Below are 25,645 nucleotides of genomic sequence, written 5' to 3' on the forward strand. Positions count from 1 at the left end.
ATGAAACCATATGCAGTTTTTAGAGTGGTCCAGTCAAAGCACAGACCTTAATTATTTTCCGAATCTGTGGTAGGACTTGAAGATTGATGCCCACAGACTTTCTCCAAATAAATAAGCAGCTCATTGAAAACACAATATGTCCAAGAGTGTGGTTCAGTCTAATTTTAGACTACTGTTGGTCTCTTTTCAAAACACCAGAAACCATTTGTAGGCCTTATTTCTACTCTTGTTAGAAGAAGAATAAACAGCTACAAAATCATAATGCAGTACATCCTCGATAATGATTGAGTGGTGCACAAGGTGACCCAGCACTTACCAAGAAATATATTACTCATATTTATGCTCAGGCCTACTTGGCAGGTTTTGAAAAATCAGTTGTAACTTAATTTGATTCATTCAGGGGATTTAAAGAGGAAGCAGTTACACCATTTAACTCCTTTAAATGTGGAACAAAATTTCCTTTTATCTGTAGATTAGGGGGTAGAAAATAGTCCTGATCTTTCGCGTCTTTTTGTAGAATTCCTGGACTGCGAGGCTTTCAGACCTGATGAAATTAACTCACCTAACCACAAGGTGAGGTCAAGTGAGTCTCCCAACTTTCTGGCCACTGTGGCGTAAACAGGTTCCACACCTGACGGGCTACAGCTTTATGATTAGCGACAGGCCTCACCCCGGCCATCAATAAGCAATTATTCTAATGCAATTAAACATGACTCTTCCTCTCTTCTTACAATCAATACCGGTCATTTCCTGTAATCACAGGAAATGTGTCATTGAGGTCCAGCAGGGGTGTCTCTCCTATAATTACGCTTCATTTTAAAAACCACAGAGCAAAACGGGCCACTCACTCCCACTCCTTAACCTCATCCTTCCTTGGCAGAGGCCGGTGCTGTCTAATTATGGGCTTCCTGGATGAAAAGTCGTGGCCAAACACAACAGGGGACATGCCATCGTGCACACACACTGACACCGTAATGGGAAAAGAAATGCCTCTTGCTCTCTATATTTGAGTGTCTGTCACATCATTTTATGTCTGAATCTTAGTGCCAAAGTGAATGGCCTGCAATGACCTGTGTGTCAACAAGCGAGTGGGAGCAGAGCACTAACAGGATGTGGCCCACGACGGATTACTGTAGAGTTATGACAGACTCTTGAGCAACAAACTGCCTGTTAAAGTCGTGGGGAGGCGGCGAGAGTGAATGGCTACCCTGTTGTTCACAAACTGAACTGTAAACACACAAATCAGCGTGGAGAGTGCCACATCAGCACACGAGCTGTTTTCCTGGTCAATGACCATCAAGATGTCATGATAACCCTGCGCTGCAGGTAGAACCTTCAGCGGCGTATTTCATCATGCTTTGAGCCAGAGCAGACTGTCCTTACCTTTGAAACATCATTCCTAAACAGTTTAGAAACTCAGTAGTGTGGGTCGATCAGAATACCTTAACATTTTGTCTGAATGCCTTTAAAACTCACCAGACTGCTTATACAGCCATCTTTTTTAGTAAATAAATTAAGGCTTACTAAAGTTGCTCTTGTTTCATTAGTCACATCCTCAAAATCTGGATTGGTTTAATGGGTTGGTTGTGTACTGACATTATTGATTAAATCTTTAAAAAAAAAAAAAACTTCCAAACCTCAAAAAAAAATAGTTCTTACAATGTCTGATGAAAAGAACCATGTCTAATGATCTGCAGGTCAAGTTTAACACACCATTCATGCATTAGGGGTTTCAAATGCTTTAAAAAGGACCAAGGAACAGAGATGAGAAACATTTTGAAAACAAGAAATAAATTTAGCACGAAAAAAAATTCAACATGAAATAAAAAGAAGTATTTAAATATGTACTTAAAAAGCTGAGACAGGATAAAAACGACCTGATGAAGCAATCTTTGGGTAAGCTGCAGCTCACTGTGATGTTTTCTGTCTAGACTTAAGGAAGCCAACAGTTTATTCACATTTCAACATCTCGTGTATTTGGTTCCAGAGCTTAACTAACTCACTAAACACAGCCTCTAAACAACAACTTTGAAAGCTGTGCTAGATCTTTCAATTAAACTTACGGTTGCAGTTTTTGTTCTTCTTAGCAGGTCAGGCATGGCCTGTTGATTCCCACAGTATGATAGTTTTAAGTAATAACACCATTTAAAACAATAGTGTTCTATTATCAAATTGCTTTTATCCAAGACAAAAAGAAAAATATTTCTTCTGTGGCAAAAATAGTCGGTTATCAGATCAATTATTGCTATAAGAAAACAGTAAGTAGGTTTTCAAATGCTTGTTTAAAAGCAGTATCATACATTTTCTTCTGTTCAATGCAGGTGTAATAAGTCTGGGTTAGCGAGCCTGCACTGCTTTGCACATGCTGCCAACTATTCTTGAGTCAGGCTCGGTCCATATTACACCAAAAAGACATTAATTTTCACAGCTGCACTCAAAGGAACGTTGCGTTTGCATATGGAGTATTCAAGACACGACGACGTCAGAAAAAGAAAACAAAATAAATCCCACATTTTGTTCTTCAACTTGTTTTGAGCTGATTTTTAGAAAGCGAAGGGAGAAATACAGACAACCGACGTCGATCATCTGCCCTTTGAGTGTGTGATGAATTGGGACAGTGAGTAACGATACATTGTCAGCTACACTGTCAGCTGATGGCTGGATGACAGACAGAAAAGGGTTCACGCCCAAGTCCTCTGATGATGGACAGGTCAGCGGCCACAGTAGCTGTCATGTCTCTGGGAACACACACCCGGCCTTAGAAAGCATAAACAACAACACACACTTCAAGGTCAAAGCTTGCTGTCCCCTCATTTCCTTTATCTTCCTCTGCTCTGTGAGGGCTCAAAATACACCGGTCAGCACAATGGGACCACCAGTCTTGTTCTGTTTCCTGTAATGACTTGAAAATTAAGAGCAACCCGTATGAAAATAATTTGCTGCACAAACTCCGGTGTGTTTTATTGAGATTTAATATGACAGCTGCAAGTTTCGCAAAACTGTAAAGTTGAAGAAGGAAAAAAAATATGCATGCATGGCATCCAAATTGTTTTTCCAAGACTTTTGTAACAATTTGCTTACAGACAGATTCAATTTGATGCCTCTAAGTAAGACCCAATGCAAGCCATTGACTCTAAGGGCTTCCCAATTGGCGGTCTGTCTGTAATTGAGTCTCAGAAAATGACCTTTGAAGGCCTCAAAGTCGTGCAACTGAGGCAGAGAATCACCTCAGTAACCTTAAACACAACCAGAGCAACATGACAGGGTTTCAATCAAACCATTTTAAACGTGCGGCATCGTCACAGTTTCAGACCTAAATCCATAAGACTCCATCCTGTCTTTCAGAGTTTGCCATTTTGCAAAGCAGAATGGGTTTCTGTAGATGTAAAAAGCTGTTGGAGCCCCTCCCCCCCCCACCCCACCCCAAAAAAAAAAAACATTTCCGGCTATAATTTCAGAGAGAAGTGTTTGTGCAAAGCATTGACTTGGGCATGGGTTGAATACAAATGTACGCCCTACTTTTCAGATTTATGTTTTTTAAAACGTGGAAAATCATCTGTCGTTATCCACCGACTTCTCAACAAGATGGTACTCTGCGAGATTCTTTTGCATAAAACCTTTTTTGAATAGTTTGTGGTCGTAACGTGGAAATTTCGAGCAATTTAACGCAAATGAAAATTTCTGCCATGCGCTGTAAGACTGATGAATTATTCATTTGTGCTTGATGTCTTTATTTTAAGCCTGAAAGCTTGAGAACAACATTGACTTTACAACAATTAAACTCCCAACTCGTGGAAGTAAAACTTGTTTCATTGATAAAACAGATTTTATGGGAGTTAGAAGATTTTTTTCTTTAGAGTATAGCCTAGAAATTACCATCAACTATGGCCTCCTTTCACACAATGTCCCTCGCATGTCCCCAAAGAAGTCCATTTTCCGGCTTGTTCTCAGTCAAGTGAATAAATGTGTCACTGCTCAACACCCACCCTCACACTCATCCTGCTTCTCTCCATTTCAGTCAACAGCTCAGAGTCCCTCAGTCGGCCTTTCCTTTCTTTCATCAGCCTGTTACACCCAACAACGAGCCGATTCTGAACATTTTCATTGCTTTACTGCCTGAGATTAGTCCCCAATTATAACTTCTGCGCCTAGAAAATTTACACACCCATTTATCTTTCATCTTGAAATGAACTGTTAACAAATCATCACTCTCGTATAACTGCCAGCCCGAGCTTGAACTGATGGAGTTTTTATCCTTTCATGGGAGACAGTCATAAAAATGTTTCATTTTTTTGTTTTTTTTCCCCTCACCATTGCTCCTTTGGGAGATGTGTGTACGTCTGATTCACTGGATCAGACCAGTGATGTGGCTTCATCTCGGCCAGAGTCTGCATTACTTTGTAACTTTGCTCTTGTATCTTGATCCGTGAGGTCTGGGAACTCTAAATGTGTTTTTTGGGCTGAAGTTCATCTTATGTACTTATTTACATTAATTTAACTTAATTCTTTTGCTTTTGCTATGCCAACTTACTTTTTTGTGTTCATTTAACTCGAAACTTACACTTAATAGTTGAACCAACTTAATTGAATTGCTTCCATAGGTTACAAGCAATTCAATTAAGTTTATCCAACGTAATTTATTAAGTTTAACCAATTCAATATATTCTAATCATCCAACTCAATTTTTTAATTTTATTTAACAAATTTATTAAGTATGTTTAAGATAACAGATTTAAGTCACACTTACTCAAATCATTTATTTTCTTCTAATAAACATTTAAAATATCTTTGTCTTAATTCTACAGAAAGTTAACTCAAACTTTTAAGTAGTTCCAAACTAAATATTTTGAAAAACTCTTTTTACAGTGTCCTCTAAATATACTCTAATTTAAAAGTTACAAATATTTTCCTTAAAGGACCTTTTTACTTTGACTTTACTTGAAATAATTAAGTTCAATACCATATTTGACCATGACTCAAGCTTGCCAAGGACAGATTCCCCAGTAAGCAACTGTGGCTCTGTGGGTAGAGTAGTTGTCTTGTGATCGGAAGGTTCTAGGTTCAATTCTAGCTCCCTCCTGGCACATGTCGTTATGGATATTGAGTGAATGTGACTCTAATGTGAAGTGCTTTGAGTAGTCAAAGTGACTGGAAAAGTGCTGTGTAAGTTCAGTCCATTTACAATTTTTTTGAAGTAAATTAAATGATTTGAGTAAGACTGACTTAAATCTGTTATCTTAAACATACTTAATAAATTTGTTTAAAAAATTAACAAATTGAGTTGGATGATTAGAATATATTGAATTGGTTAAAATTAATAAATTAAGTTGGATAAACTTAATTGAATTGCTTGTTACCCATAGAAGCAATTCAATTAAGTTGGTTCAACTTTTTCTTTGTAGAGTGTGAGCCATTTTGCAAAGCAGAATGGGTTTCTGTAGATGTAAAAAGCTGTTGGAGCCACACACCCCCCCCCCCCCCAAAAAAAAAAACATTTCCGGCTATAATTTCAGAGAGAAGTGTTTGTGCAAAGCATTGACTTGGGCATGGGTTGAATACAAATGTACGCCCTACTTTTCAGATTTATGTTTTTTAAAACGTGGAAAATCATCTGTCGTTATCCACCGACTTCTCAACAAGATGGTACTCTGCGAGATTCTTTTGCATAAAACCTTTTTTGAATAGTTTGTGGTCGTAACGTGGAAATTTCGAGCAATTTAACGCAAATGAAAATTTCTGCCATGCGCTGTAAGACTGATGAATTATTCATTTGTGCTTGATGTCTTTATTTTAAGCCTGAAAGCTTGAGAACAACATTGACTTTACAACAATTAAACTCCCAACTCGTGGAAGTAAAACTTGTTTCATTGATAAAACAGATTTTATGGGAGTTAGAAGATTTTTTTCTTTAGAGTATAGCCTAGAAATTACCATCAACTATGGCCTCCTTTCACACAATGTCCCTCGCATGTCCCCAAAGAAGTCCATTTTCCGGCTTGTTCTCAGTCAAGTGAATAAATGTGTCACTGCTCAACACCCACCCTCACACTCATCCTGCTTCTCTCCATTTCAGTCACCAGCTCAGAGTCCCTCAGTCGGCCTTTCCTTTCTTTCATCAGCCTGTTACACCCAACAACGAGCCGATTCTGAACATTTTCATTGCTTTACTGCCTGAGATTAGTCCCCAATTATAACTTCTGCGCCTAGAAAATTTACACACCCATTTATCTTTCATCTTGAAATGAACTGTTAACAAATCATCACTCTCGTATAACTGCCAGCCCGAGCTTGAACTGATGGAGTTTTTATCCTTTCATGGGAGACAGTCATAAAAATGTTTCATTTTTTTGTTTTTTTTCCCCTCACCATTGCTCCTTTGGGAGATGTGTGTACGTCTGATTCACTGGATCAGACCAGTGATGTGGCTTCATCTCGGCCAGAGTCTGCATTACTTTGTAACTTTGCTCTTGTATCTTGATCCGTGAGGTCTGGGAAATCAAGTTGAACTTTGAATAGTCTTGCTGCCTACCTCAGGAACAGACAAGCCCTCGGGTCAATCTTTCAGACACGGAGACAGACACAAACATATTTCTCTGAGAACTCCAATGTGCCAAATAAGACCTGAATCCCGAGTATCTTTTGAAAAAAAAACATTTTTTTTTTTCAATCTTTGATTTCAGGTCACCATTTTTTTTTCTCTCTGCTCTCTTCTTTTCAGATATAAATGAGTTCATTTATTTTCTGTTCAGTTTATTTATGCAGCACCAATTCACAAAACTGACATTTATTTATTGAGTGTAAAGACATAAATATCAAAGCAATCCAGATAAGGACAGGAAAAAAATGACAAAGTTAATGTAATCACTGTAAAGTAATCACTGCGGATGCATCGATGGGAAGTAAAGGGGAAAATAGCAATGTGAGGAAAAAGTGGTAATTTAATTGAAAGTAAACTCCAACAACACTCTACTCAACAAAAAACAATCATTAAAATAAACAATAATTTAATAAAGGGGAAAGCAAGGACACATTCATCACCTAATTTATGAGAGGATTGTTGTCTGACATTGGTTGAAAGAAAACTTTTTCCGCTCCTCACTTTCACGTGTCATTTTTTGATGAATTTCTTGCCCCAATTGACTGAGTTCAGCCATTGAATGTTTGAATGTCCAGGTATGATTTGGGTTGTTCTTATGTTTCAGGATCCACTGCTGCTTCATCTATTTTTTTTCTAGTGTGTATGTTTTTGTTTTTTTCATTTCTCTCAAGCGTCCTGTGATTCACCATATAATTCCTCACGGTAGCCTAGCACCTCCAAACCATGACACTTCCACTTCCATGCTTCAAAGTTGCTTTTGTCATAGTTCTTTGTCTTGAGTGCTGGATTTTGTCTATGCAAAATATTTCCTCTGCTCTGGTTTCTAAACGTGCACCTTGCACACACCTCCTGTAAAGGTTTAACTTGTCTAGTTACTTTCTGATTGCAGAAGCATGAACTTTCATATCAACATTAGCAAGAGTCTGCCTAGTGGTTTTAGAGACCTCTTAAACATCCTGCAGTCTGCTTTCAGAATAAACTTTCTTGGATTGCCTGCTGTTTTTAATGTCCTCGACTTGTGCATCATTTGTTCTGTATTCATATTCTTTTGATGTTTCTTTGAATCCCTTGCTAGACCTGCGGCAATCTTTTTTGTGGCGGTTTCAGACGGCTCTTTCACGATCTCACCGTTGTGTTTGTGCAACACCAAACTAATAGACTGAGGAATAAACAGGGCAAACATTTTCTTTTTCCAAATCCTGAATAGCAACGTTCTAATGATCGTCACTGGATTAACCATTTTCAGTGGAAATTAATTCCCTAATTTATGGAGGAAAATTTAGCAGATCCCACTGAACTGGGATCCAGAATTTACTGGAAAGCATATATTTTCTATTTGGACTGAAAATGCCAGAAAATCCCCAAGAATAATAAGAAAAATGTTACTCTTTTTCACTTTTGTTACCTCTGCAGTCCTATCTGAGATAAGTGGAAGACAACGGACAGACGGACGGATTGCTATCCCAACCTATGCACGTAAGTTCCTGTTTTTCTTTCATCTGTTTGTAATGATTGTTTATTTTCTTTCTTTATGTCTGATCTGACAGTACACTGTGTTAGTTTTTCTCTCATTCTTGTTTTCCATTACTAGCTATTTCATACAGAAAATCATGAAGCTATCAAAAATTCATTAGATTACAAATTATTCTGTTCAAATTTATGTGTTTATTCATTTGCATTTGTTGCTTTTTTTCTCGTCATATATATTATTTATTGGTATAAATATCCGTAATGGTTTGCCTCAGAAAAATTCAAGCAATTTTTCTAAATGTTCGTTGCCATCAAAACAAAATACGACCACAGAGCCGAACCAGCCGGGTAAACGTCTCTCAAGGAGACTCTGAAGATCATGAAGTGCCTTGTTTCTGCGCCATCAATAGAAGAAACGACGTTGACGCTTGCTTCAGCCTCAAATGCAGCTCGTTGCCTCAGGAAATAACCAGTAAGCCAACTTCACATAAATACCACTTGATCACAACAATAATTAGATTAGTCTGCGTTAAAAAATATTTTTTATCCTTCCAGACACAAGTCAAGGATGAGCAGTCTACCTACCCAGTAGCTTAAAACACACACTGCATGAGAAAACATGCGTTTTATTAACAGCAAAATACATGTCTGCTCATAAGATACATTTTCTGCCTTGAGATAAGAAGAAATTCAGTCTGAACCTGCCCTCTTGAAAGAGACAAGAAAAGTGAAAATGACTGAATCTGTTCTCTTCCCAACACCACATGGATACTGTGTGCCAAAAGCAACTGGTTCTCACTTGCACCTCCAAATGATACAAAATCCCTCTTGTGTTTTTTATTATTGTTTTTCAGGGGTCTTGTGTGGCTGAAAATTATAGAATTCCCAGATAATAACTTTGACATTGGCAGTATCCAGTTATGCCTGTGCATAACTTTTTTTTTTTTTTTTGCTATCAATTCATGGGCTTGTTAACTTTCAGATCCTGCTTTATTTGGGTGAACAAATCTAGCCGTGGCTACACACACCAGCTCAACACCTTTGGGAGGAGAGACAGAAGCCAGAAGAAACTCTTCCAGTTTGGCCCAAGCCATGAGTCGTGCAAAGCAAGCACAAACAAGCCAAGAGAATATGCATAATTTGCTTAGATTTCTGTCCTTGGTATGATTTGACTGAGCTAAATACAAAGTGCTTAACTAGACTTTCACTATTGGTTTCTGGCAGACAAAAGTCTACATTTGGCAAACTGAAACTTTAAGGCTTTAAAGTACGGGTCATTTATTCCAAGTTAGAAAGAAATCTAGCCCAGCCCAGACCCAAGTGCCAATTGCAGTAATTGCTTTCAGTCTGCAGCGTTCCCATAGTTAACATGAAAAGGTTTTCCAAATTCATCAGGAAATAGATTAACTCTTCTGCAGCAGGTGGGTGTATTTTGACTGCAAAATGTCTGAAACCAAGGAATAATATGTGAGGAATGTAGTTAACTTTATTTAAACCTTTGACTAAAATTACATTCTTTATGTGCATGTCTGACAAGGGTCTCTGTTTGAAATAGCTGAAATAGTTTATGCTCTTTTGGGGTTTCGTTTTTCTGAAAATAAATATTTTAACTTTCAAAAGTGTTACAAAACTCAAAGTTCAGTCAAAAGAGAAACATTCTCTCACAGAAGAACTAAAAGTTTTCGAATCAGATGTCTGCCTTGTACTCGGTTGGGAGAGAATTAACTGAACCCTTGCATAATGTTTTCCTGTTTCTTAATAAATAAAAATACAGCACAACTTGCTCCTGTTTGCACTGCACTACTGTTTGCACTGCAGCATAGCTAGGTGTCACAGGAAGTTAGAAAAGTGGAGGTTTAAACTCCCAAGAACCTTTGCTTAAAAAGGAATAGTGTTTTTAGTGAACGTGTTTGGTGGTCTTTAGCATTTATGTTCCTAAGCAATAATTAGTAGTGTAACAAAAGATGCAGCTGCAACAAGTCCCATCCTGCCAGAGCAGGAGAAAAAGGATGAGTATAAACTCTGCCCTTTTGATAGAAATACATGTATGTGAAGTCAATAATTGTACTATTTTAGTGTGGAATGATGCGTTCATGGTTATTTGGAATCTCTGGTAATGATGTGTAAAAATCCTTAAGATCAATCTCTTATTGCTGTAGTAAGTTCTTTCACTTTAACATTTTGGACAAAAATCCACCTTTGAGTGAAATTAATCATTGAGGCAAGAAAACACTGAAACCCAAACCCTTATGTTTCCTGTAAAAATAAAAATAATAATTTAAAAAAAGTGTAAACTGAGCATTTTTTAAATGACTACATTTTCATTTAAGAAACAAACATTGAATTAATTTGTAGTACACAAATTTAATGTATGTGATACAAATGTTTCTTTTTGCCAACATACAGACGGGTGGAAGAGGGCCCATATTTATTTTGCTTACAGTGTGAAAAATTAGGTTAAAAAAATATTTTTTAAAAACCTCCTTACTGTTAGAAAAACCGGAAAAAGTGGCATCTACAAGCCTTTATTCCTCTTCTTTGTCAGTCTACGACTTAAATGCAGCCTTAGACTTTCTCTTGGAAGGGCCCAGATTCAGGGTGTTATTCTGACATATGAGTTTTTCCAACAAACATACATTTTGATGTCTAAAAAGGATAACGTTTCTGCACATCACTTTACTAAACCTCCACTGTTTTACTGACATTCCTCCAGCCGTTCATTCCTCAAGATCTTCTGGTCTGGAAAACAAACTGTACAATACAGTCTGTTATCCACTAAACCTAAGAGCCATTTGTGTAAACATTACAAACAGAAAGGTTACTAAGTAATAGTGATTGAAATATTACAACATAAAGACTTATTCAGGCACTTTATTGCCCTTGATTACACAAGTGGCACAAACATCCATCATAGGCTAGCACTAACTCCGTCGTCGGCGTGTTTTGTAGGTTTTACTTTGAGTATAACGATCCTCCTGAGTAATTTCCGATTGCTATGTAATGGTACACTTTTAGTTATGTTATTTAAAATGATAAAATTACCAAATCGTCGCACACTTATGCTTTATAACAAAGAGGCTAAGAAAGAACGAGGAAAAAAACAGTTACGGTAGATGAAAAACAATTTGTTGTCATTTTTGGCTTGACTGTTTTAACTTTAATTGTAATTATAAGAAAACAAAAGGAAAATATAGTTTCTCCATCACCATCATGACCAGCCTTTAAAACACACTCCTCTCCTTTAAGCTTTCAACTGACATCTTACTTGGTCAGTCAATGGTTTTGTTGTTTTTGCTGCTGGAAGCTCCTCTGCAGCCAAAAAAAAAGCTCTTCAATGGTTCTACTTGTGGGATTAACTCCCTTAAATTTCTCCTGCAGAGGAAAGCAGACAGTAAATCAGCTTCTGGGTTAACTTGGGCCCACGCTCACACACAGCAGCCTCACATGCTCCAGTTTGCATGCTCACTCTCCTGGGCTGCCGTATCAGCTGCTGTTATTTGGTCTCTTTAAGTTATGGTCAAATCAGCAAGGAGAAATTGTTCATCAGCCATAAACATAAAGCTTGCCCCATCATGTTGGTTGTTTCAGTCCCCAAACCATAAGCTTTTGAAACTTGTAAGGAGAGTCGAAGAGAAGAAAACATAAGAGAGAATTCAGTATTATGGATGATCTGTAGCAGTGGTTCTCAAACTTTCCAGTTTGAGTTAAAAATAAAAAAGAGCAAGAGACTTCTGACTTTGATTCTTCATAGGAGTATTGTCCTTGAGTTAGTTAAAAAGAAGTTCAATCAACAGAATTTATTTGTTGCCAATTTATTGATTTTGTTTGTTTAAGCTGGGTTTTGTATCATTTACACTATTTACAAAATGACTGTGCTTTCTTATTATTGTTTTTTTGGCATTTAGGTTATATTTTCAAGAATATCTCAAGACCCTAAAGCTATATATCTGTGGCCCCCGAGTGGGATCCCGACCTGAACCTGGGTGTATACATTTTTTTTTAAACTTCACACATAATGTTATTTTGTGATGAGTTACATTTTTTTACTCTATTTGGAAAAGATAAGAATCTGTAATTGTATTGTGTTTAAGCTTATTACATGGTGCCTTTTGATTGGTTATTGACTAATTAGTTTATGAAAGACTAGAGCACTTCCTCATTGTAGAAGTCTGGCAGTCAGAGTAACACAGTGTTTTAACCGTCCCTTTCTATTTGTTTTGAATCTGTTTGTTATTTTCATTTCCTTTTATTAAGTCCAGCAAAGACTTAAAGATGACCGTCGGATTCAAGACCTCTTTTTTTTCTTCTTTTTTTTTTTTAGAAAAAATGTGTTGCGTATACGAAAGAGCTCCCAGGGGCTAGATTAGTGAGAGTTTGGCACACTTACACTATACTACTAAGGGAGACCTGTGCAAAGAAAAACCTATACATGTGGTCATAATTTTGCTAAATATTGCCTTATTTTAATATTATTTCTCAAATGTTCACTCCAATAAAAGATTCATTTATCTCAAAGTACTACAACTTTAAGAGTTGTAACGTAATAATTACTATACTAAAGTAATTAAATATTCAGTGTCCAGAAATCTCACTTTTATAACCAGTAGACTTAACCTGTAGAGGGGCGGGGCAGGGGTGAATAGATAAATAGATAAATAAATAAAATTAAATTAAATTGGACCTCCGGAAGTTTCAGGTTGCGCCAACGCCCTCTGGCGGCACACCAGAGAGTTGCAGCCTGGCGGCTCCCCGAGCGTTTCATCCCTGAAGCTCGCCTTTCATGTCACAGTGGCGCTGCTTGTATGTGCGGGGACGCAGCCAATCTCTTCCTCATGACGCCACCGAGGCTGGGCTCAGATGTCTAAGATTTAACAGACCCACCCTGGACGAACACTTGGAGGGGAGAGACAAGGTGGTGCTGAGAGGACAAAATCACGACCTGGATCGCAACACCTGCCAGGCAGCATCTGATTTCACTTCAGCGACGCTCGCAGTAGGAAAAAAAAAAAGAGAGAAGAAGTGGGGCAGCATCCGAGCATCCAGGCACCGATAACATCCTCTTTTTACGGAATTTTTTCTTCTACTTCTTCTTTTTCTTCAATTTCTGGTCTTAGAGATTAATTGCAGATATCGCTGGAAAGCGGATTAAGTGAAATCTACCTCTGTTGTGACTTTACATTTGAACAGAAAGCAGTTATGGCTCGTTTGATGTCTCACTCCGCGCCGGGAAGCAGGTTAAAGGAAGAGCATCGATGCGTTTAACGGGACCCTGCTCCCCTTTGTTACATCCTCTGAAACATTTATTCCCACCGCCGTCCTCCTGACACCAACATCCAGCTCAAGAAGGCAACACAGGAAGAGCGCTTTACATGCAAGTCCACCTGTCAGGGCATGAAGATTTTGGACTACTACAAATTAAACATGACTCTTAAATACGATGGGATTCCTAGCGCTTATTGTGAGTAAAATGGTAATAGAAGATAGTTATATTGCTGCCTTCTCATCGGACCATAAAAGCCTGCTCTGTTTGTAGGGAGACAAAAAAAAAAAAAAATAGCCCATAAATAACCATGATATTGTTTCGTAAATTCAGAGTGTTGATCCTCATGGTGTTTTTAGTTGCGTGCACTCTGCACATCATGATAGACTTGCTGCCAAAGCTGGAGAAAAGAGCTGCCGGAGCGGACGGCGAGGAGGGCGGCTGCCAGTGCGCGCAGCACCCGGCCAGGGACTCTCAAGGCTGGGGGAAGCAGCGCGCCAGGTCGGCCGCCGAGGCGGGCTGGCCTAACAAGCACACGCTGAGGATCTTGCAGGATTTCAGCAACGAGCCCAGCTCAAACCTCACGTCCCACTCGCTGGAAAAGAGCGCGGCGGGCGTGGACAGAGCCGGGGACTCCCGCGGGCGGACGGGACCGTCGGCGAAGGAGCACAAGCCGCTGATCGGTGACGCGAGCGTGGGTCGCACCGCCTCTGCCCAGGCTCTCTCTCGGTTGTCGGCTTTGTTTGAGCATCCCTTATACAAGGTTGACCTTCCTCCACTCACGGATGATGATACTTTGTTTAACGTCAACAATGACATCAGGTTTTATCCGAGAGCCACAGGAAACCAGGGATGGTAAGTTGAATATTCAATAAAACAGTGATCAGTTATTTGCATGTTTAACTGTTAATGTTAAGAAGATGATGGTATTAGAGAAAATACTTAACTAATGTTAATGTCTGTCTGTCTATCTATCTATCTATCTATCTATCTATCTATCTATCTATCTATCTATCTATCTATCTATCTATCTATCTATCTATCTATCTATCTATCTATCTATCTATCTATCTATCTATCTATCTATCTATCATGACAAACTTTCAGTTTCTGCATAGTCTTATAATGTTCCTCTACACATTTCCTTACATCCTCATGGTGTAATGATGTGAACCATAGATTTAGTGGTTCATATCACTAAACCTATGTGAAACAAACTCCTGTCAAACATTGCCCTCCCCTCTCATTCTTGCTTTATTGTCCCCCAGGCATAACGAGGAGGGGAACGAGGACGAAGACGAGTTTTCTCCAACTGCTGAGGCGACAGCAGAGTCCTACCCCAACTGGCTGCGTTTCCACATCGGGATCAACCGATATGAGCTGTACCCCAGGCACAGCCCCGTGCTGGACGCCCTGCTGAAGGACCTGGTCACTCAGCAGATCAACAGCGTTGGTGAGTCACTCAGACAGAGCCATGTCGTAGGGAATGGTGAGGCGGTGAATGTACATGGATTTCTTTTTCTATATACTTCGACATATTTGCTGGAGAATTGTGGAATTTGTTTCATTTTCCATCTCTGGATTGTAGGGAAAAAAACAAAAAAAAAAGATTGTGGAAAATTTCATTTTCTTGCTGATTCTCCCCTGATTCTATAACTAGTTTCCCTCTGAAGACAACCACTCCCACATCATAATGCTGCCACCATCTTTTTAAGGTTGATGTGCATTCAGTTTTATCCATCCATCCATCCATTCACTCACTCATCCATTCACTCATTCATTCATTCATTCATTCATTCATTCATTCATTCATTCATTCATTCATTATGGGTTGAAGCCTGACTTCTGTAGAAATATCTGAGGTACATATGTTTTAACTTTTGCATTTATTAGTCTAAAATGGCCAAAACAGTTAAGTTACATGCAATGTGTTTTGACATGCAAAGTGCTGGATCTCTGTGTTTGGTAGTTCATACAGTAAGTCGTGGATAACAGATCAAATTAAAGCAATGTGGTGAAAATCTGACATAAAATGAGAGAGGAACATATTGGGAGAAGGTTTAACCCTGAGAAACTCCATCAGGTTCAAGCTGGTTATCTTGCTTCTCAGTCTCCTTCTGTATTAAAAATGCTAATTATAGCTTTTTTTTGTTGTTGTTCCACCTGTGGTTTCTTACAATCTCTGCATAATATAATCATAACAGAATGGCAAGATTGGGGCAATGACTTTCCTCTGTCTTTTGTTATAATTTTGTCATTATTTGCCCATTAACTATTCTTCCTCTCTCTCCAACCCCAAACCTAATATATTCCATTATTTTGAAAGGGCAGTGTAAGTCTTGTTTTTATTTATTCACAACCCAGCAAAATTGATCTTTGATGAGATTACTGCAAAGATTTTTGGAAGTAATTCTAATTTAATTCTAATTTAATACCTTTATGGTGATGAGTCCTTGCCCTCGATTAACCTACAAACAAAAAGTCAAAACCCGTACGTAATTTTTATTTTTTGTTGTATTTGCAATTAAAATGGTTATATAAAGACTACATAGAAGTTATAAATATTTATATCTGTCATTAAGTATATTTTTCCATCTACAAATTTGAGCCAAATTCATACTGAAATGAGCTGCAGCTGTTTTCTTTTCTTTTTTTTCTTTTTCCACTATAATCCAGCACTCTTTTGGATTATTATCTAGCAATTGTATTATTTTCATTTATGCCCAAGCCTTTTTAAGCTATCTGCCTGGTCGTCGTCCCTCCATCTCTTTTGTCTGCAATAAAACCCCGCGTAATCTTCAGTCTCCAGAAGCACGTCCAGCAGTGACCCACATTGTTAAACAAACAACAAGCCTTCATACTCATATCTGCTTGGCTGAAATTACAAAAACACATATGAGCTACATGGCATTAGAAAGCCTCCCTCGTCAGCATTTTCTTCCAAACCGTGCTTGTTTCTCTCTTCTCCTTTGTGTCTGTCTTTGCTGGGAAGCGTTTGTGGCCTTTTGTTCGGGATTCGGCTTAACTCATAAATCACACTCATGGAAGCACAAAGAGGCACAGGTGAAGGCGCGATGGATTTATCATCACGGCGTGGAGAGTGGGGTGCAGTTTTGAATGCTGCTGGGGGGGCGGGGGTGATGGGAGGCCTGTAGAACAAAACTGTGCTGGTAAATGTTATTGTAAATTCATGTCAGCGGAGATAACAACCAAAAAGAAACAATCACTTAAGCTATGCTCGGGCTTTTTGCATGAGGGGGGATTTCATTTAATATTCAAATTATGGCAACATTTGGAAGCTTGGCTTATAAGACTGAGGTCATAGCTTTCAATTTCTCCAACGCTCCAGGATCCAGCATTTCATGATTACATCAGGAGACTATCCACCCGACCTTGATTGAGTAAATTTATTACATGTAGAGATGCATCAGACTTTTGCAGCTGATTTCCAATCTCAATTTTCTGTAAAGCTTTGACCTGCTGATACCAAGGCAATTCTAATTTCTCTCTAAGAGCTATAATACAGGACAATATAAGAACATCTGTGGAAATATTTCATTGCCCTCCTGTCATAAGCGGTCAGGAATTATTTATATTAGACAGAGAAGTGCTCTCACACAGAGAGCACTTGTAAAACAGGGTTTTTACTATATTCTCTTTTTTTTTTCAAACAAAGACTAAATTATTAATATGTTGATACTTAACAGCCGCTTCAGCAGCAGACATTTGAAGTTAACATGGTGAGAGTGGCTAACGCAACAACAGCAGTTTCAGTATTTCGATTTCAGATTTCCCAAATTCTGTCAACATTTCCAAAAACAGCAATGACGCATACAGAGGTCTAGAGCTAAAAAAAAAAACCAAAAAACTTTGTTGCACTACATTTCCTCTTTCTGTCAGCTGCTCAAAGTCTTGCTCTTCTGAGCTCTTTCGCAACCTGAATGAATGACAGACATGTCTCATCATGTAATATAAAATATAAGAAACAACTTAGTTTCAAATACCTTCATCTGGGTGGTTTAGATGAAAATACCTCTGAACAAAGTTTTACTGGTCCTCCAAAGTCCATGTTACATATATATGTATGTATTTGCTGCCAAAGTGAACATTTTTGTCGTGTATTGTATCATTTTCTAGATGTTTACTTCAAGTCCAAACATTATTTTAACTGAGATTGCTAACTACGATAAAAGCAACAAAAGGGGCCTGAACTCAAGAGCTCTCAATATCACACATACATGTGCATACTGCATTACAAATACGGATAAAAACTATTTATGCTATTGCTTAAAGTCTGATCTTTGGCCATAAACATAGGTAGGATATTCATGCTTAAATCAGGACTTTGAACATGGAACAACATGAAAATCTATTCTGTTGCTTCATGGTCTGTCTTAATTCTCAACGCTTCACCGATTCTAAAAATAGCTCAAATTGAGACGAGCTCCTCTGGACTGTGTCTACTTCAAAGAGCACCGCAAGTGTGACCTGCTGGTGAGTTAAATTTGCTCTTGGTGATCAGATTTTTATTTTTTTTATTTAGACCGGGCAGTCACCAGTCAGGGCTGATCAAGCTAGAAAACAGCAGATTTTGGTCATCAGGGTGCATCTTAATTCAATGTGCAGAATTATGCCCTGTGTTATATGACTTTAATCCCAGAATGTTTTCTTCAGAAGTAAAAAGGTGGAGCACCTGAGGTTATGTGCTGCTGTGTCAAACAGTGTAAAAAATATATATATATATATATATATATATATATATATATATATATATATATATATATATATATATATATATATATAATGAGTCAAAGCAAAAGGGAAAAAAAACTAGCCTGCACTGAGTAGGATGGATTGAGACAGACAGAGCATAACAGAGAGGATGTGAATACAAGGATGACATATGCAAACAAAAAAAAAAAGGAGAAGCAAGGAGAAAATAGAGAAACAAAATGTTAGAGCTCTCGAGACGACAGCACTAAGAGAGTCAGTAAACACAGAATACAACTGTACGCTCGTCCAACAATCTGGCGCACTACAGGGAGCTTATACTGATATTGGGGCTGGGCAGCGGCACGGTGTTTTGTAATGTGCTCAAGTTAATATGCTGTAATAAATGAGCAAATCCCCTCAAAACGCGGGTCCGTTGTGACAGGAACACAAGGCTTTTCGGACAAGCTTGGCCTGGCGGTCCTTTTGTTTGAGTCAGAGGGAGGCAGGAAGCTCGCCGTCAGAATCCATCACCCCGTGGGAGACTACGCGGGTATGACTGATAGTCAGAGACATAAGCTTCCAGCGTACAGGAGGTCAGCGTGTCTGAGTGACAAAGGAAGTGGCTAATGTGCACAAGACGTCACGGGCGATGTGAGCAATCAATGGAGGTTTGCAGAGAAATGTCAAGCTATTGATCCTAAAAGGAGGAGGAAACTTCTCTGATGAATTCAGATCACTCTTTATTTGCAAGTTGTCACGTTTGTTTTACGTCGCACACAGCTTCAGAAACCCTAATTGTTTCTCTTTTGTTGCACACTGTCTGCTAAATTGTTTAACAGACACGCAGATCTGTTGTGAATTCACGCAAAAGCTTCAACTATTAGCAAACGCAGAATCATCTGTGCAGATGTGGTGGCGTCCCTCGTTAGAGTGTGTGCTTGCCTTTGTTTACGCTTTCGACGGTGTGACTTTATAGCCTAACGTCTCACTTGTTTTCCTCCCAGCCATGAAATCCGGAGGCACCCAGCTGAAGTTGATCATGACTTTCCAGAACTATGGACAAGCGCTGTTCAAGCCCATGAAGTAAGTAGAACCGGAACGGCTAAAATGATTTTAATAGGTACGCTATGGTCACCTGGATTTTTATAAACATTGGCCTTGCAAAGGTTTTCATACCCCTCACAACCTTTTTTTTTTTCATTTTGTCATACATTTTAAGAGTAAAAAATCTTAAAAGTGTGGTACGCCGTTGCAGCCAGCCATGTTGAGATATCACAGCACAGCTGAGGTTAGATGAAACTAAAATCATGGTCTATCATGTAAAATCCCGTTAAAACACATTGAAATTTGTAACTGTAACATGACAAAATGTGGAAACACTCAAGGGATGAATCCTGCTATCGCAGGTGAGTTGAACAAGGCAAGAAGTACTCAGTGCCGACACTGTCTCTGTTCATATAGACATCTCTCTCCTCTTTGTGAGTTTTTATTCTGATTGGGGAATCGCCTGTCTCCTTTTTAATTAACATCAACAGGCTTATGTGTTAATTAAAACGAGCATTGAGCCATCCCATAGTCGTCTTTGGGGAGGCCCGATATGCCGGCAGAGGCACATTGCTCTTGAAAAAGAAATACCTTTTAACTCTCTGCTGTCTTGAGTTATTCCCCATGAATTCCCATGTCGGCACGGATAAACAGAGTCCAGGCCAACTGTGCGGCGATCAGAAGTAATTGCTCACAAGCCCAGTTTGATTGCTATGAAATGCAAAAAGGTTTTCTGCATGAGAGCCCCTGTGGAGAACATTAGATATGGGGAGTATGAGGGAAAAGGAAGGAGGTAAAGCAATGAAGACATCCACGAGGATACGCGTGTATGTGCATGCTTGTGTATGCATCTCCCTGCTCCAAGAGTTATGAGTGAAGCTCTGAAAGGTTCAAAATAACCTAGCTTGACAACTTGATCTTGGGATTGGCTTTGATGTTCTTTATCAATTCAAGGAGAGAAGAAAAACATCAGTGAAGCAGCCAGAGTTGGCCCCAGGCATAAGCAAACTAAGCTACTGCTTTGTGCCCCAATCCAAAAGGCAGGTGTCCCCATAAGATTCTCAAAAAAGTCCCAGGAGTTGTTTTGTTGTTGGTTGGATTGAGGGCTTCAGTGACCAGGAAAACTTTTTAAATTTGCTAAGTTGTTTGGGAAATCACACAGTCTACAAAAGTCTTAAATAAATTAACCGAAATATGTAAAATCAAGGTTTAAAAGATGCCTATTGCTAATTGGTGTTTGCCCGGTAACTGTAACGGGGTACACCAAGTGTTTAAAACATTTAAAATTTAAAATTTCAAACCCACTCAAGTTTTTTACTTTAAAGTCTTTAAATCCATGCCAAAGTAGTTGTTAGAGTGACCATAGAGTAATGTAGAGTAATGTTCCCTCCTCCACCTATTGCTACACTTTGCCTATCAGGTGGTAAAAAGAAAGCGACTACTTTGCATGTTGTCTTAAATGCACAATGTTCACACACTTAAACAGGGTGGCTCTGTGGTGGCTGGTTGTCTAAAATTGGGATCCCAAATCAAATTCTGCTTGGGGCTCCATTCAACATTGAGCCTGGCTAAAAAAAAAACTAAAAAAAAAGAAAAAAAACAGCCAAAGTGACATTACATCAAAGTGGCCTGCAGGAGTCAGACACAGTTTGTCGGTTTAATACTATTTTGAGAACAAATGCACAAATTCAGAGAAGTTCTGGTTGGAAATGTTTTGCGTTTATTCTGAGCCGTGGTTCCCGAACACGCAAAACTCCTCAGAAATTTGGTGAAACGGTGGCCTCCTCCCCGAATAGGGCTCAGACTGTGACAACTAACAGCGCAACAGTCGATGCTGTACTGTAACATCCGTGAATGCGAATCTTTTTGTCAACAACAACACCCGGCAGGCACCATCAGCATAGTCACATCTGACAAGAACAAAGATCACCCTAGGTTTGTGCATGTCTGTGTGGGTGATTCACAGGCAATCGGACGATAACATGTATGAGTTGAAGAGGAGTATGTAACTTTGGTGGTGGGCAAGAAAACAAAAGCGAACTACAGGGTTTGTTGAAGTCCTGGGGTGGTTCTCAGTGGTTGGTATTAAGCAGCATTACTAACGGTCATGAAAAGTTTTATCATAGATGCATCTGTTCACTTTTGTCAAGCAGTTGAATCTCTTTGGTGCACGATGAAGATGCATTCGCAACACTGAAATATGATCCGTTACAAGAAAAAGTCAACTTCAAACAGACTTGTAATGTAGAGGTAAACTGACTGAGTACAATAAATGCTATCGTAAAGCTCAAATTACTGTAGGGACTGATTGAACGAAAAATCATGCATTTAAATTGGAAATGAAAAGCTCTGGGTTCTTACTTTAGACATGACCGAAGCTGTCTTTCTCAGATTCTGCTGGAAACCGTTTTGACAGTAATTACATGTCAGTTTTTGAACCACGAGCTACAGATTCCTGCAGCTCTTTGTTTGGCCTGTCATATTTTATTCAGGCTTTCTTGCTTTGACTGTCACAGTCATCTGTCTGCAGTGTGTACAGATATTATACAAAACTCCTCGGAGCGAAATTACTGCAATAAAGACCTTTCTGAAAAACAAATCCTTGAGAAGGAAAAAAAAAACTTCCGTTGTTGTTAAAGAATACACTGAGCTTTTGTCGTTTCTGTCTTACTGATCCAACCTTTATTTATTTTAGGAATTGTAGGGCATCCTGATAAGAGTGGTTCAGAGCATCCTTTTAACGCAGTGTTTGTGTTGACCCATCCTGCTGTACGGCATCAAGTGTTGCTTCAGAGAGGGTTTGATGTTTCGGGCCTCCTTTGAGGTGGATGCAAATCTCTACAAAGCCATAAGTCTGGAGTCTACACAAGTTGACAGCTTGCCAGCCAACTCCACAAGATGTCTTCCCTGTGGAGCGCTCAAAAAGTATTTGAAGCTTTGTTTTATCTGGCTAGCTAACTTTTTCACTGAAACTTTGAGCCCACTTTCGAAGAACAATCGTTTAGATTACGAAACACATCCTCACCCACCAAAAACAGCCTCTCCGTGTGAAGCCATTTTTGCTGCAAGGTGATGGTTCACTTGGTTCTGATGGGTGAGACCCGAACACAGTTCATACCATGACAATGACATAATGGGCACAGTCAACTACCAGAACGTGGAGGTGACGGCGTGTGGTGTTTGTGAGCATAAAGTTTATCTATCAAGAAAATTTTATTTTTGCATTTTATATAGATTTTTTGTCAATATGAAAGCTCTCCTTTTGTCTTTTGATCGCTTTAAGTAAATTCATAAATGCATCTTCCTCTGCATAATTCTAATAAGCAGAGAAAGCAGCTCATGTTTGTTAAACTATAATGGTGTGATCTGGACTGATATATGCAGAAAAGTTACATTTTAACCTACTTTAATTCTGTGTCCACAGTGAACTTTTCAAACCCTAAGTGAAATGCTAGTTTGTTAGATCTCCAGCACTGCTTCTCAGACAACATATCACCTAATTTCCTTCTTCTCAGTGCTCAAAAAAAACATCACATTTGTGCTGGATGCTTTACTACAAGACCAAACACAATAGATTAGGTGTCTTAACCAAAGCAGAGAATATAAGATGGCTGTATCTCGAGATAATCAGAGGCTGTCAAAGACTGAGGAAGAAGTGGCATCTGAACAGAGAAGAAACAGATTTAGGAAGACATTTGAGAAGTAGCTAAACCCCAGAGGGCCGTAGCACTGCCAACCTGTCAGGGAACTGGGTCTTCCAGCTGGAGCCAGGTCACAGAGCAAGCAGAGCCCCTCCCTATGCCAGATCTTTGTGTCTGTCTGGCTCATGTTTCCTTTGCCTATCTGTCTCTGCCAAAATCCTGGTTTGAGTGTGCATGCAGGACCTTAATGTTCATGTTCACTCTAAATGGATTTGTCAGATGGCAGGTGGAGAGGTTAAGGGAGGAGGTGTGTAGCCCTCTGGTATGTAAAGTACGGGCTTGTTTTCACTCCTCCTTTGTGTTTTTTAATATTTCTGTTGTTCAAAACAGTTTGTGTATCCCAGGATTCCTTGAAAGGGATTTCTGTACCGACTCTGCCTTTCTGCCATCAGCTGTAAAATGAATGCGTGTAGCATTAATTTTATTGTGTATATGCACATCTGACACACAGCACAGGTACATAGGACACACACGGCAAACCCTTAGTACCACAGGAAATCTAAATACATCATCTACAGAAACCGAATCAGTTTTGACGTGCTTGAGCTCTTTGTATTTGTGTCTTCTCTGAAATCTAATAGCTGCGACAAAGAGGCAATTTTCTTTATCGTCTTCAGACAGTTTGTGAGCAGGCATGTTTATTGTAGCCCATTGTTATACGAGGCTGCCCCCTTGGTTCAGTTATGGCATCTTTCTCAAAGGTATTCGTGGAGTATTAAGTTATTAAATCAGGAGAAACGAACCCTTCTTTGTTTGAAACAATGAAAGGTTAGTGACTTTATTATGAATTTTAATGCTTTGTTGGAAAAGCTTGGGATTTTTTATCCACTGAGAGGACAATAAATATTGCCACAATGTAAAAACATTGGTTACACAGATATGAAGGCCTTATAAAGTGGCTCAAATGACAGGCAAGCCTGGGCCAATTAACTATGAAAAATTGTGTTACAGTTGAAAAAAGATACAACTTACCATTAATTTGCTTAAATAGCTGGCTTCCTTAACATTGACCTTTTGTAGCTTTCTATCCCTATGGAGGAACTGAATGACCTTCAGCTGGATAACTACCTTCCCCATGATTGCCGGCCTTAAAGCTTTTCTGTACATCCAAGTAACTTTATAATGAACTGCGATGCACCTGCATCTTTGATGCATGTGAAGTGAAAAACGCTCCTGACATCTTACATTTCAAATTGTTTTTCCTCTGGTGCTCCCATCTCTCAAATTCTTCTCAAGGGCCATCGCAGCGCCGCCGGCTATCATAAGTTAGACACGGTTTTAGGAGCTGCTGTCTGAACTCATCGCTAAATGTATGCACGATCACAGACGAGTCACATTACTATAGACAGCTGTTGGTGCAGCTGCCGTGCGCGCACACGTGTAGAAATACACACATACACGCTGCAAAGAGACATTCTCCGTGAAGGTTACGGAGTTTGTGCACCCTCCGTCACCCACAACTGGTGCCGGGAAATGCACGAACCGCGAGCCAAGCTGCAGCTGTAGCCGCTCACTCAGTGCGCTCGCCCTGGGCATGAGGTGACGACTGCAAACCCACACTCTGGGTATGACCACAAAGGAATACCAGCTCGCTCGCTCCAAACCCCACACACTCTTTGGTCGTGATTATTTTTCCTGCGACAAGTCAAAAACCCTTGAAGATCTTAAAAATCGTTTTATATTAGCAACCTAATTCAAGACAGTTTTCACCCAGCTTGTTGTGCAAAAAGCTCCAGCCGAACTGTCACATCCATCTCTCTCCTTATTTGCTACTTGCGTACAGCTCTGCTCTTGGATTTCTTGCAGCTCAATCAGCCTCTCAATCTAAAATGTGCTCGTCAGGGAAAGAGTCTTCGGCTTGTCTGCAGCCTCTGCTTTTGCTGCCTTGGCTGCCAGGGGGACGGAGCAGTACCTCAGGATGCCAGGCAATTTCTCTGACCTGGCTGTTCCAATCAATGGCAATCTGCAGAGAGCAGGTGTGGCTCATTCATGAGTGGGAAGAGATGAAGGAGGCAATAAATTTCAAGTGAAGGGTGTTTGTTTGTGTGTGCGCCTGTAGCATGTTAGTTTCACTGCTTTAGATGGGGAAAACATTCACGTTCATATTTCTGTGTCTGCAAATAACTTTCTGACCGGATCACTTTATTTTTGAGAAAAAAAAAAAAGGATGATGTGTTGATTCCGTAAATAATAAGGCTAATGAAGCATAATGTTCAAAATGTCTTCAATTTGTGTGGTTAAAAGCCAGTCTGACTCGCAGTTTGACGGAGCCTTGCAGTGCCGTAAAACATTTCTTAATGAATCTGGTGGACAGTTTGATTGCGCTGCTATTTTACTTGTTTACAGTTCGGCATTTAAGACAAGTCAAGTTTATTTGCATGGCACATTTCAGCAACGAGGGCAGTTCAAAGTGCACGTGATTCAGGAGAAGAAATTGCTTTTGAAATATTAAAACTCATATCTTTAGGTAGTAAACATAACGAGGTAGGTGAACTGTTTATTTAGATGATTCAACCGAGGCTGACTCTGATACCCAGTGAGGCAGAGCTGGGTATGGTTGCACAGTGTTTGGAGCAAAATGTTACAGCACATATCCTGCGGCATATTGCCCATTTATTGCCTTATCTGTCATTTCAATCAGACTCTGTCATCCAATGGCTCTGTGGTTTAAACACATGGAAAACAAGAAATAATTAAAATAGATCATTGTTTCACCACCTTTGTCCTCAGGGCACACAATGTGTGTTCTAGGTGTTTTCCTTCTGCCATAAACCTGCCTTAAATAGATCCTTGATTAACAGGCATCTGCAGCCCTTGACGGCATGCTGAGGTTGTTCAATCATTTGAAGTAGGCATGCT

The 25,645-nt window shown here is 39.3% G+C and overlaps 1 protein-coding gene across 1 annotated transcript in view; it reads left to right on the top strand.

Annotated features, from left to right (window-relative positions):
- The first annotated feature begins 12,801 nt into the window (after positions 1–12,801).
- fam20ca (FAM20C golgi associated secretory pathway kinase a) overlaps positions 12,802–25,645 on the top strand; it is a 41,235-nt gene continuing 28,391 nt past the window's right edge. Inside the window, exons 1-3 of the mRNA XM_008416823.3 lie at positions 12,802–14,183; positions 14,597–14,781; positions 19,046–19,124. Coding sequence (XP_008415045.1) covers positions 13,639–14,183; positions 14,597–14,781; positions 19,046–19,124 — 809 coding nt within the window. The 5' untranslated portion in view covers positions 12,802–13,638. The remainder of the gene's footprint in view (positions 14,184–14,596; positions 14,782–19,045; positions 19,125–25,645) is intronic.

This window comes from Poecilia reticulata, chromosome 8 (assembly GCF_904066995.2).
Source record: "Poecilia reticulata chromosome 8, P_reticulata-male-v2, whole genome shotgun sequence".
Taxonomy (NCBI): domain Eukaryota; kingdom Metazoa; phylum Chordata; class Actinopteri; order Cyprinodontiformes; family Poeciliidae; genus Poecilia; species Poecilia reticulata.